Genomic DNA, 11793 nt, shown 5'->3' with positions numbered 1-11793 from the left:
TAATACTGTGCTAGATTTTTGCAGGACCTGCCATGCTGTTTTCCATACAGGCTGCACCGTTTTGCATCCCAAATTTCTGTTGCTTCAAGCCACTCAGTTTTGGTCCTTTGTTACAGCAGCCCTAGGAAACAAATAAAAGCATCCACTACATGTCAGGCACTGGGCTCTGGAGATTCGGTGGTAAATCAGGCAGACAGTGCCTCCCTCGTGATGTTCCTATTCTAATTGGAAAGAGAGCAGATAAGAGTAACATAATGTCAGGTGGTGAGAAGGGCTACAGAGAGAAACACCTTGGCTGGGGGACAGAGGGTGTGTGTGTGTGTGTGTGTGTGTGTGTGTGTGTTGGGGATATGGAAGGTGGGAGAAAGCCAGTCTCATTGCTCGAACCCAGTTTCCAACCCCCAGTGCTGTCCCCTTTCTCCTGCCTGACCTTGTATTTGGTCAAGACACAGACTGGCTTCAAGGAAGCCATGCACATTGGAGGAACATGAGTAAAAGCCAAGTGCCCACAGGGCAGCGGTGAGGCCAGCAGTAAGGATCTGAGAGGTTTCTCCAGACCGTGGGGCCTGGGGTCCTGAGAGCACCCCATTTAAGGTGAGAGGGTGCTGGGACAGCCCAGATGCCTGCAAGGTGAGGTTCACTCTGCTCGCCTTGCACCATCAGGCCCCTGCCCACCTCAGCCACCTAGCCTAGGCCCTGACCCTGCTTGAAACTATCTTCCCAGCTTGGTTTCCCAGTCTAATTTCTCCCCATCCCCAAGGACTCGGTCTCTTTCTGGGAGCTGTCCTGGATGGTCCAGGTGGGGGTAGGTCCCTTTCCTGACACCACCTCCTAGAACAGTGCTTGGCACCAAGTCGATGCCTGATGGATGGATGGATGAATGGTTGGATGGATGGATGGGCAAATGCTGGATGCTGGACCCTGCCAAACCACGCTCCTTTACTTGATTTGTTCCCCTCTGTCTGCCTTCCCCCAGGGCTTGACTGACCACACCAGTGAACCCGACCTGCCCCCGGTCCTGGCAGCCGGATGGCTGATGCATGCAAACAGGCATCTTCTTGTCCAGCCGCCTGACCCCCCTGGCGCGGCCAAATCTGACAGCTAATGACATTATTGTGCAGAGACACAATGTCTGTGGGCATTTGCTGACCCGGGCTTTGGTGCGGGCTTAATCCTGCATTCTCGCCCTGCTTTCTGCGGGGGGACGCAGCCGTCACTTGTTTTGGCACCAGCACTCCTGGGGAAGATATAAATGCCACCTCCCATGAACCTGGCTTCACAGGCACTCTCGGGGGCTGGTGTCACTGGTAAGAATGTCTTTCTTGCTTCCTTTGCCTTTTCTCTCATCCTCATTCCTGATGGAAAGTGGGAGAGACCTGGGTATGAATCCAGATGCCACTGCTTTCTGACAAAGTGACCTTGGGAAAAGATTTCAATGCTCTGAGCCTCAGTTTTCTTTTCTGTTAAATGGGAGAAGGGTTTTAAAATCTCCTGTCTAGTGGGGCTTAGAGAAACCGTAGGTGAATTGTCCTGCACAGCACCTGTCACAGAGCAGATACTTGGGCAATGCTCTTAAATTATTATAATACTGAACAGTCCATCAGCCAATGACTGGAAAAGAGAACCTGAGGGTTTGCAAGAAGGTATCAAACCAGTGAAGGTTCAGCATCATTTCTAGGGCGGTGAATCAGCTCTCCGTATCCACAATCACTCCCAGTACCACCATGTGTCCTGTCTTGGGGCGCAGTAGGGAGGAGGTAGCAGTCACAGCTCTCTGGGGGCTCCCAGCAACAGGTGATTTCAAAGCCACTAGCACTCGGTGGAAATGACCCTAATTGTGCCATTGTTGCTGCCGTGCACTGAGGACCAAGTGTCTTTAGGGACCTCTGCCAAGTGCCTGAGTGTTCTGCCTTATGTAATTGAATTATCATACTTTGTCCACGGATAGGTGCCTTTACTGTCCCCATTTTGCAGAACAGGTAATTGAGGCACAGAGAGGATGACGTCAGTGCTTGTAAGCGGCAGGGCCAGCACCTGGGTTTGAGTTCAATCTTTGGTCTGAGAATGCTGAGCACCGGGGACTCTCCTGGCAGGACCCCTGGCACTGTGACAGGCTCAGAAGGCTGGTTTCTTAAGAGAGAAGAGCAGGTTTGGCTCCTACGCTCTTTATTTGAATTTCTTGTTTCTGGGGGACGTTCTGGTGTGGACGGGGCTTCTGGAAAATTGATGTTATCTCTGGAGGAGGTCAGGTTTCCCCTCTTCACTGGGAAAACACAGGCTGGGTTCACTGCCCTTCCCGCAGGAAGGGAGAAGAGACTGACTTTTCCAATATTCTCACCAGCTAAGAGATGCTCCGACTGCTATCACAGTGCCTGAATTTCCACCATTTACACTCATGTCTTTGCTTTCTTTAGCATGAGTTCTGTAGCAGATGTGTTATGGGGGGGAAGAAGACCCATGATGGAGAGGAGCATTCTGGGTACTGGGGAAGGGGTCAAAGAGGAAGTTGGAGATGAGAGGCAGGAGTTACGGGGGACTTTGTGAGATTGCAGACGGGGGCCACAACCCAGCCAAGCATGGTGAGTGCATGGATATTATTTGCCCCACACTGCTGTCCTTTAATCAAAAAACTTCTGCACACTATCGATGGGTCTGCATCCTGTGGGACCTGAGTGACCATGACCCACATGAGACCCCTCATATGCTCTAATTTATCGCTTTATTTTTTAGTAGACCTCATTTTTCCCTCTGGAGCTGGTCTGGATACAAAAAGTGAAGCTAAGGTTGGACGCTCAGGCAGCTGCTTGCTGGCTCCACAGCTCTAGGACAACCTAAAACTAGGGAGATAAAACATAGGGGTTGGGGCTGCCATGGGGTGGCCCTCAGATGAGAAAGCCAAGGGCCCAGAGAAGTCCTCACTCCTGCTTCCCCCATGTCTTCCAGGTCATTCTTGCACAGGACAGCTCACCATGGCCTCAGACCACCAAACCCAAGCGGGCAAGACACAGCCCCTCAACCCCAAGGTCAGTACCATGCAGGTGGGAGGGGGTGGGCAAGCAGAGTCATTCCCCAGACCCCAGACTCAGTCTCCCTTCTGTAAAGTGGGGTTGGCATCTGCCTTCCTGAGCCTCCCTCTCTGCCCTTGGGCCTCAGTTTCCCCAACTTGCACACTGGGGGCTGATTCTGCAGGCCTTCCCTGGCATGCCAGAACTCCCACTACCAGCTTCCTGCTTCGGAGTCTTAAGTTGCTGTGTTTTACCCCCTCCTACACACTATGGCCCATGGGGGCTTCCCAAGGTTGAGGCAGACCCTCAGTCCCTTCTAAAAGGGATCTAGTGAATGGGAGGTGGGGTATGAATCCTGACTCCACACCTGCTGTATGTCCCAGGCCACTCACTTGACCTCTCTGAGCCTCAGTTTCCTCATTCATGAAATGAAGAGAATTGAATTCACAACATAGGGTAGTTGTGAAGAGGCAAAGAAAACAGGCTCAGCCTCATGCCTGGCCTGTGTTGTGCCCACCTAATGCCAGCCAATAGTGCCTTCTTTGCTTTCTCATCTTCCTGCCCTCGTAAAGGCAGTGAGCTCTTATCCCAAGTCAGAAGCTTGTCACACCTATTCTGCCCCAAACCTCTACAAGCAGCTTTCTACCAGGCTGCCCTCCATTTCCCTCTGCATCCGGGGCCCTGGGCAGGGAGTCTATCCGGGAACTGCCCTTTGTCTGACTTGGGGCCTCCACAGCCAGGAAAGCGAGAGCTGAAGCAGCCCCTCAGCCACTCAGTCCATCCTGTCCCTTGAGGGGGTTACTTGTAGAGGAAAGACAGACAAGAAACAAATGAATAAATATATGACTTCGAGGAGTGAGAAGTATTGCAAAAAAAACATAGAGTGAGGGGTTCCTGAGACTCAGGTGGATGAGGAATTGTTGTGGTAGCTCAGGTGGTCCCGAAGGCCCTCCTCAGGCAATGTCTCCTTAGGTGGCATTGGAGTGGAGACCTGGGTGAAGTCGTGGAGCAGCCATGTGAAAATCAGAGAGCACGGGCAGGGCAGAGAGTTCCAGGCAGGGGGCACAGCACGTGCAAAAGCCCAGGGGTCAGAACGAGCTGGATGAGTGTGAGGAACAGAAAGCAGGTCAGTGTGACGTAGTGTAGAGCAGCTCGGCGACATGAAATGGGAGCCACAGAAGGAATTGAATGTTTCCTAGTAGCCACGTTCAAAAGGTAAAAAGAAACAGATGAGATAAATTTTCATATCCTATTTTATTAAACCCAATATAGCCTAATGTATAATCAATAGAAAAATGATTAGGGAGTCATTTTATATTCTTTTTTATACTAAATATTCAAAATCTAATGTGTATATTATATTTATCGCACATTTTAATTCGGGTTAGTTGCATCTTGTTCACTTGACATACGTAGCTAATGGCTGCTGTATTGGACCACACAGGATTAAGGGATTAGATACCAGGTGTAGAATTTAGCATCTGTTTGTTGGTAAACAACAATACCAAGTTCTTGGGCTCTCTAAGCCTTTCAAATGCATGGAAAGGCTGCCCTTCCCCACCCACCTCAGCCTTGCAAGCCCTTGTCTCCAGGCCATGGTAATAATGAACTGGCCCCTAACGTCCATATTCCTTGATTCTTCTTGGCAACCCCGCAAAATAGGTGTGATCCCCATTTTACAGATGGGAGAGCCGAGGCTCAGAGCAGTCAAGTTGCTTCCTAGGATTGCACAGCTGGATGCAGCAGAGGCAAAATCAGCACCCATGTCTCCTGACCATCTGTTGTCAAGTCAGCAAGCTTAAGGGCTGAATTGAGTCCATGGAGTTTATCTCTGAGCTCTGGCGGGCCTCCCTTCCCCGGATTTATGTGGCTAATCCCCAGCCTAAGAGAGAGGGACATGTCTACCCAACCCGTGCTGACCATGTGGATTGCACAGTTGCCCCTCCTGGGAGCTGGCTGCCCTGAGCCCATCTCTTCATCCAGAGGCAGCTCCTGGGGAAGTGTGGCTGGAAAACCTCTGTCCCCCAAAGCTCTCTGGAATCATGAAAAGGTGGCAGCTGGCCTACCAGTTAACACTTGGCTGTGAGGCTTTGGGTGGCCTCTTGCCTTCGCAGATCTTCTGTTTCCCTGATGGGGATGCTGCTGACCCCCTTCTCTGGGCTGATGAGAGGACCAGGTGAGGCAAGGAAAGTAAAGTCCCCTTAAGAAGTATCCTGGGGGAAAGTCAGAGGGAGACTGCAAAGCCTGTGGGGGCTTAAGGAAAGGGCACAGGTATGTGTAGTGTTATGGGTGAAATGGGTGAGGGGTACAGATGGCAGTCCCGGGCCAGCTCAAATGCGAGCGGGAGAAGTTCAAGCAAGAGAGCCTCTGGCTGCACAGACCCGTGGTGGCGGCCTCACCTGGGAGCTCGTTGGAAATGCAGAACCCAGGGCTGCATCCCAGACCTGCTGGCTCGGAAACTGCATTTTACCAAGCAGTTTAACTGCTCTGTGTGCATGTTATTAGTTATTAGAGTTTTCAAAATGCTGCTCTCATGGAATCAGACAAGCTTGGGCTCCAATTTCGGCTCTGCTACTTACCTACCGGGGTGCCTTATTTAAGCCTCCCACACAGAGCCAGGACTGTGTGCTAACATGATGCTTCTCTGAATCCTTCCCACAACCCCAGGAGGTAGGTTCTGTCTTTATTTCCCATTTTACAGATGGGGAAAGCGAGGCTCAGAGAGGTGAAGTACTGGCTCCAGGTCTCACAGCTGGTAACCTGCACAGCCAGGACCTCTGACTTTATGTTTAGTTTGTGAGTCCCCCGGGTGGAAGGCTTCAGTGTGCTTCCAGGCTCCCCGAGTCCCCTCCCCACCCCGACTGCCCTGCTGTCCTCCCTCCCCACCATGACGGGGTCTGACTCTCTCCTCCTGTTACAGATCATCATCTTTGAGCAGGAGAACTTCCAAGGCCACTCGCATGAGCTCAACGGGCCCTGCCCTAACCTGAAAGAGACCGGCGTGGAGAAGGCAGGCTCTGTCCTGGTACAGGCTGGACCGTATGTACCGGGTGGCCTCACCTGGTCAGGGGGGCTGCCAGGGTGAGGCAACTGGGCTGTGGAGCTGGAAAGAGCTGCCCTCACTGTGCTCCTAGACTACGCAATTGGAGAACCAGGATTTGGGGCCTGGCAGCCTGTCATGAGAATATATGCCGCAGAGTCAGACAGAGCAGGGTTCAAATCCCAGCTCCCCCACTGCTGGACTGTGTGACTTCCCTCTGCAGGCCTCAGTTTTCTCCTCTGCAGGGTGAGGACAGCCATGTCCTCCTGAGGGTGAAGGGACAGAGCTCAGGTGAAAAGCCTGACACCCAGCCCAGCCACTTTGTTAAGGCAGGGAAATGGTCATGGTAACTCTTGCGGGCCTTTTCAGAACTGCCAATCTCTGGCTCTGGGAGTGTCCTTTCTCCTGGCGGGTTGAAAACTGGATGCCCCCCTCTTCTCAAATCCTAATTATACTGGGTATCAGCAGAGTCACCGATGCATTTGGGAGTCAGCAGGCCTGGAGCCCCCGACCCAAGAGAGAAGAGGATGTGATTGGTAGGATGTCACTCTGTCCTGCTCACATCATGAATCTGAGCACCACCTGTGGGGGCTTCTCTTTGTGGTTGTCTGAGCACTTCTTCTCTGGAAGAGCCTCAGGAATCAGAGGTGGCTACTGGTGACCCCCTCTCAACAGGGTCAGGGAGTCCGGTGTGGTTGGGTGTCCTGGGTCACCTGCACCACACCTCAAGGTTCTCAGGGAATTTTGCAGAGTTCAATGTGCCTCCTCGAGTCAGAATCTGCTGATGGGGAGAACACAGCCAAGGAAAGGCCCTGCCGAGCCTCGCTTACCTGACGCGCTCAGAGCCTCTTCTGGGCCTGAGAGCAAACCTTCCTAGACAGCTGAAGTTTTGACCATTTAAGTACCGCGTCGGATTTTCAGTTGTCCTTTTTCAGTATTTGGATGGAAGAATTTCTCAAATGGAGTTTACGTTCCTCTGCTTTCTTTTTAAAAACATAACTTCCAATAATTTTTATTAATTATTGTTTCAAATGAAGAAGCAATAGTTTAGAGCAAAAAAATACAACTTATAACTCAGAAGTAACCATTGTTAAGATTTTGATAGAAATCTAGATTTCTCTCTCTATATATATGTATATATACTATATATAATGATCTGATTTTGATTATATATTTAGTATATTATATACATTTAATATATATTTAACATATTTAATCAAAATCAGATCATGCTATACATACTGTTTTATAATTCAGTTTGAAAACTACAAGATATCACAAATTCTCTGCATTTCATTAAAGTGTATTTTATGTCAGTGTTTTCCAGAGAGTCTTTTTGAGGTAAATCTGCATCAGAATCACAGAAGGCAGATTCTTGGGCCCCTTCTTGGTCCAATTAAATCCAGCTCTTGGTTCTGGAGCCCAGGAATCTGCATTTCATAAACTCACCTGGTGGTAGTGCTGCCCAGTTAGGTTTGAGAACCTATGTCCTACTCATTATTTTCCGTGGCTTTGTAACATTCCATTATGGGATATGCCATAATTTACTTAAACAAGCCCTGACTGTTGGATGCTGAGGTCCTTTCGATTATTTGGTATTTTAAATAACACCATGATGAATAGCCTTATTCAGGGAGCAGGGAGCTTTTGCCAAGAGTTTTCTAAGGACACGTGGCCTAAAGCAGAATTGCCGGATCAAGAGTCCATCCTCATCTGAAAGCAGCAAGAAACACGATCTCCCCTTCCATTAATGCCTTAGAGTATTGTTCTGCGCAGCCATATGGCACCAGGATGCCATGTTTGCCTGGCAACGAGCGGCCCCAAAATGCCAGGCATTTTGAAGTTTGTGCCTTTCTTTTCCTATTGTCCCCTTTCCTTTATTAGCCAGGCCGTCTCTCCCCACCCCCGCCAGAAGGTGTTCCTTCCCTTTAAGGCATTATTTCTCTTCTCCTGTGAATCTAAGAGACTATTAGAGTTTTATGTAAAATATGATTCAAGAGACAACCCTCCAGAACAAAAGAACTAGATCTAAAGAGAAGGGTTGGTATGAATAAGGACCTTTTGATGTGGTGGTGTCCTGGGAACCAGTTCTCAGGGGTGGAGGCTGATTGGATACAACCCTTTCCAACTCCACATTCAGTGATGTCACACTGATAGCTTGGAATCGGCCACGTGGGAGCATTTACACCATGGAAATTGGCAGATGCTACAGTCAGGTTTTTGTTTTAGCTTTTGAGAGCTGGCTGTTAATTCCAGCATACCACTGGCCGTAGTGCAGGGGCTCTATTTATCCGTATTGTTGCCGGGCCATCTTTTGGGCTCCTTCTTAATTCCTGATTGTGTTCCAGATGGTTGAAATCAGCATAGCACTGGGGTCTAGATAACTGAGGTGTGACTCTGCTCTTGGAGTCTGTGCTGGAATTTAGATGGGGCCACTACTCCTTGATGAGCTGGGCAAGTGTAACTCTCTCTCTCTCTCTCTCTCTTTTTCCCTTCCCCCATGCCCCCCACTGCAGCTGGGTGGGCTACGAACAAGCCAACTGCAAGGGTGAGCAGTTTGTGTTTGAGAAGGGTGAGTACCCACGCTGGGACTCGTGGACCAGCAGTCGGAGGACGGACTCCCTCAGCTCCCTGAGGCCCATCAAACTGGTGAGGCCCATACCCATCACCCTTCCTCCTGTCTTTGCTGCCTTGGAGCTAGGGTCTAGGGGCCAGAAGAAGCCTCACCTCCAGCCGTGAGCCCGTTGGGATCCACAGGGAATATCTACCCTCCTGAGATGCTATTATGCTTCGCCTGAGAGCTGCCACATTGTACAACCCCAGGGGGCTCCATTCACAAGACTTTGAAAGGCTCCAGGGGGCACTGTTCACATTTTATTCCATGTGGACGGTGCTTTCCAGGGTTGCATAACTCCTATTACAGAGCAATTGCTCGGTAAATGGTAAATGATAGCCATCGAACATATTAAAAGAAATTCTTTGCCTGGGTGTAGAGGAAAAGGCAGTTTAGCTCTTGTTTATAATTCAAGCCAGTGTAACCTTGCAGTGCTTCTCTGGTCCCGATTCTTATTAGCGTGTGAACTCTCGGGGTTTGCAAAGAGCCCAGCTATACTCAGTCACACCCCCAAACCTTCCCAGACCAGTCTAGTTCTTCCAAAGCTTGATGGAAGATTAGAGAACATTGGACTTAGTCTTCCACAGTCCTGGGTTCCTACATTGGCTCTGGTACCCCCAGCTGTGTGACCTTGAGCAAGTCATTTTACCTCTCTGAGCCTCGGTTTCCTCATCTGCCAAATGGCATAAGAGTAGTTTAAAGGATTAAAGGAGATAACTAAGAAAAATGTAACAGGAACAGAAGGATGGGGAGAGACATAGAGATGAAGGAAAGCTAAAACATCTCAAGTGTCTATTGGAGGCACTGTAAGCCTGTGTACGTGTGTGTACGTGTGTGTGTGTGTGTGTGTGTGTGTGTGTGTGTGTGTGGCTCATGGCCACCATTTATTTATAAAGGGGAGTTGAGGCTGTGGGAGGGAAAATGACATTTCAGAATCAAATATTTCCCAAAGTGAAAATAGCCCAATAGGATCTCACCAACTGGCTGCTGTTCAATGGCAGTTATAGACAGTCACGTGGTGGCGGATTGGGCAGAAGGCTGCAGGTAGAGCTGCTGACCCCAACTCCCGGGCATGAGGATGGTGAGAAGGCTCATCTCGGGCTCCTTCTCACTCACTGACGTCCCTCATTCCTTGTCCACAGGACAGCCAAGAGCACAAGATCGTCCTCTATGAGAACCCCAACTTCACAGGGAAGAAGATGGAGGTCATAGACGACGACGTGCCCAGCTTCCACGCCCATGGCTACCAGGAGAAGGTGTCATCGGTGCGGGTGCAGAGTGGCACGTGAGTGCAGATGCAGCCCTGGCTCGCGCTGGGGTCCTAAGTCCTGTTTTGCTCTGAAGCCTGGCAATCCTGACCTCAGTCTTCTCATTGCAAAATGGGTGTGGAAGTCATCGGCCCATGTGTGGTGACTCTCAGCCCTGGAAGTTCCGTCCAGACCTTCCTTTTGGGTAACACCCTACCTTTGCAGGAGAGGGACCTTGGCCTTAACCTCGGCCACAAAGAGCAGGAAAGGACATATTGGTGAGGCCGAGATGGGGGTAGCAGAAGGGGGTAACAGTCTAGTAGGGAACAACTGTTAATAATTTAAGAATCACACAAATCTAGACTCCTTGCCCAAGGAAGGGACTCTTGAGTGAGATCTCAAAAAAGAGCAGGAATTGCAGGGTCTAAGAGTGGAAGGAAGAGCTTGGTGAGTGTGAGAGACTCTGCAGAAGCCCAAGGAGTGAGAGTGTGAGATGTGGGGTCTCGGAGACTGAGCAGCAGAGCGGAGGTGTCCTTGGGGGGCTGGCCATGCACATCCCTGTGGGCCAGGGCTCTGTGACGTTTTCTGGGGAGAAGACTGTGGCTTTCATCAGGTGCTCAAAAGAGTGAGTGGTGGTGACTTCAAATGATGAAGGAAATACAGAGGGCCCCTGGGACCTCGCCCACTCTCCTTCAGCCTTGCAGCTGGGCTTGAGCTTGGGATAAGAGGCTTGTCTTGTTCTAGTCTTAAGTGATCACCCTTTCTTCTGATCCTAGTATCAGGTCTCCAGTCAAAAGTTTTTGGGAGGTAGTGAGCTCCCCATCAAGAGAAGGAAGAAAGCAGAGGCTGGATGCTGGGAGGGTGATACTGTTCCCGCTCACCATTCAGGAAGTGTGAAATGATTGGGAAGCTCCACCCCTCCTCATAGTTTAAGGATCCTCTCTCTCTCTCTCCCTCTCTCTTCCTCCCTCCCTCTCTCCCTCTCTCCCTTCCTCTTTTTATCTGTTTCTCCTGTCTCCCCATGTCCTCTCTTCCCACCTCTGGCCCTGCAGGTGGGTTGGCTACCAGTATCCTGGCTACCGTGGGCTGCAGTACCTGCTGGAGAAGGGAGATTACAAGGACAGCAGTGACTTTGGGGCCCCCCACCCCCAGGTGCAGTCTGTGCGCCGCATCCGTGACATGCAGTGGCACCAACGGGGAGCCTTCCACCCCTCCAACTAGTGCCCCCCATTTCCTCCTTCCCAGGGGCCTGGTCTGCTGCCCAGAATCCCCCCAGTCCTCTTGGTGAGTGAATAAAGTGTGACTTGCAACTGGTTTGCTGCAGCATATTTTATCCCCAGTGAGAGCTACATGTGCGTTGTGTGTGTGTGTGTGTGAGAGAGAGAGAGAGAGAGAGAGAGAGAGAGAGAGAGAGCGCGAGCAACAGAAAGTGTCTGGGTGAGGGATAGGACAGCTGGGCCCTCACTGGGTCTTCTGGCTCTGTAGCTACTTAGCTGTGTGACCTTGGGCATATAGTCCAACCTCTCTGAGCCTCTGTTTCTTTGCCTAACTCACAACTCCTATGTCATCTGAGTGGCTTGGCCTGGGCTCCCTGTTATGTAGTTGCTGAGCACAGTTACTCTCAGGGGCATGTGATGGATACCCCCGCCCTTACAGACTTACGCACTGCCTGCCATTCCCTCATAATTGAGTTATCACCTTGTACATGGGAGTTTCTTTAGATCTCCCAGGAGGAGCTAACAACCCTGCAATCCCCATCCCATCCCATAAATAGGGACACCAAGAGAAGGCAGGCGTTACTGCCTGGGGCGTTAGTAAATTTCCCAAAGACGTGGAGATGTTGAAAGAAAAGTTGGCATTTTCCAGGTGAATCTTGGGGCGGAACAA

General features: G+C 50.5%; 1 protein-coding gene across 1 annotated transcript; it reads left to right on the top strand.

Moving 5' to 3' along the window:
* The first annotated feature begins 1011 nt into the window (after nt 1-1011).
* On the top strand, nt 1012-11194 carry CRYBB2 (crystallin beta B2). Its single transcript, XM_019755568.2, has 6 exons — nt 1012-1307; nt 2944-3023; nt 5926-6044; nt 8562-8694; nt 9802-9944; nt 10959-11194. The coding sequence occupies exons 1-6, from the start codon at nt 1253-1255 to the stop codon at nt 11125-11127; spliced, it is 699 nt and encodes a 232-aa protein (XP_019611127.2). The 5' UTR covers nt 1012-1252; the 3' UTR covers nt 11128-11194.
* The last annotated feature ends 599 nt before the right edge of the window (nt 11195-11793 follow it).

Source organism: Rhinolophus sinicus, linkage group LG16 (assembly GCF_036562045.2).
Source record: "Rhinolophus sinicus isolate RSC01 linkage group LG16, ASM3656204v1, whole genome shotgun sequence".
Taxonomy (NCBI): domain Eukaryota; kingdom Metazoa; phylum Chordata; class Mammalia; order Chiroptera; family Rhinolophidae; genus Rhinolophus; species Rhinolophus sinicus.
Note: the sequence above shows the minus strand (reverse complement) of the source record. Positions and strands in the feature narration are given on the sequence as shown.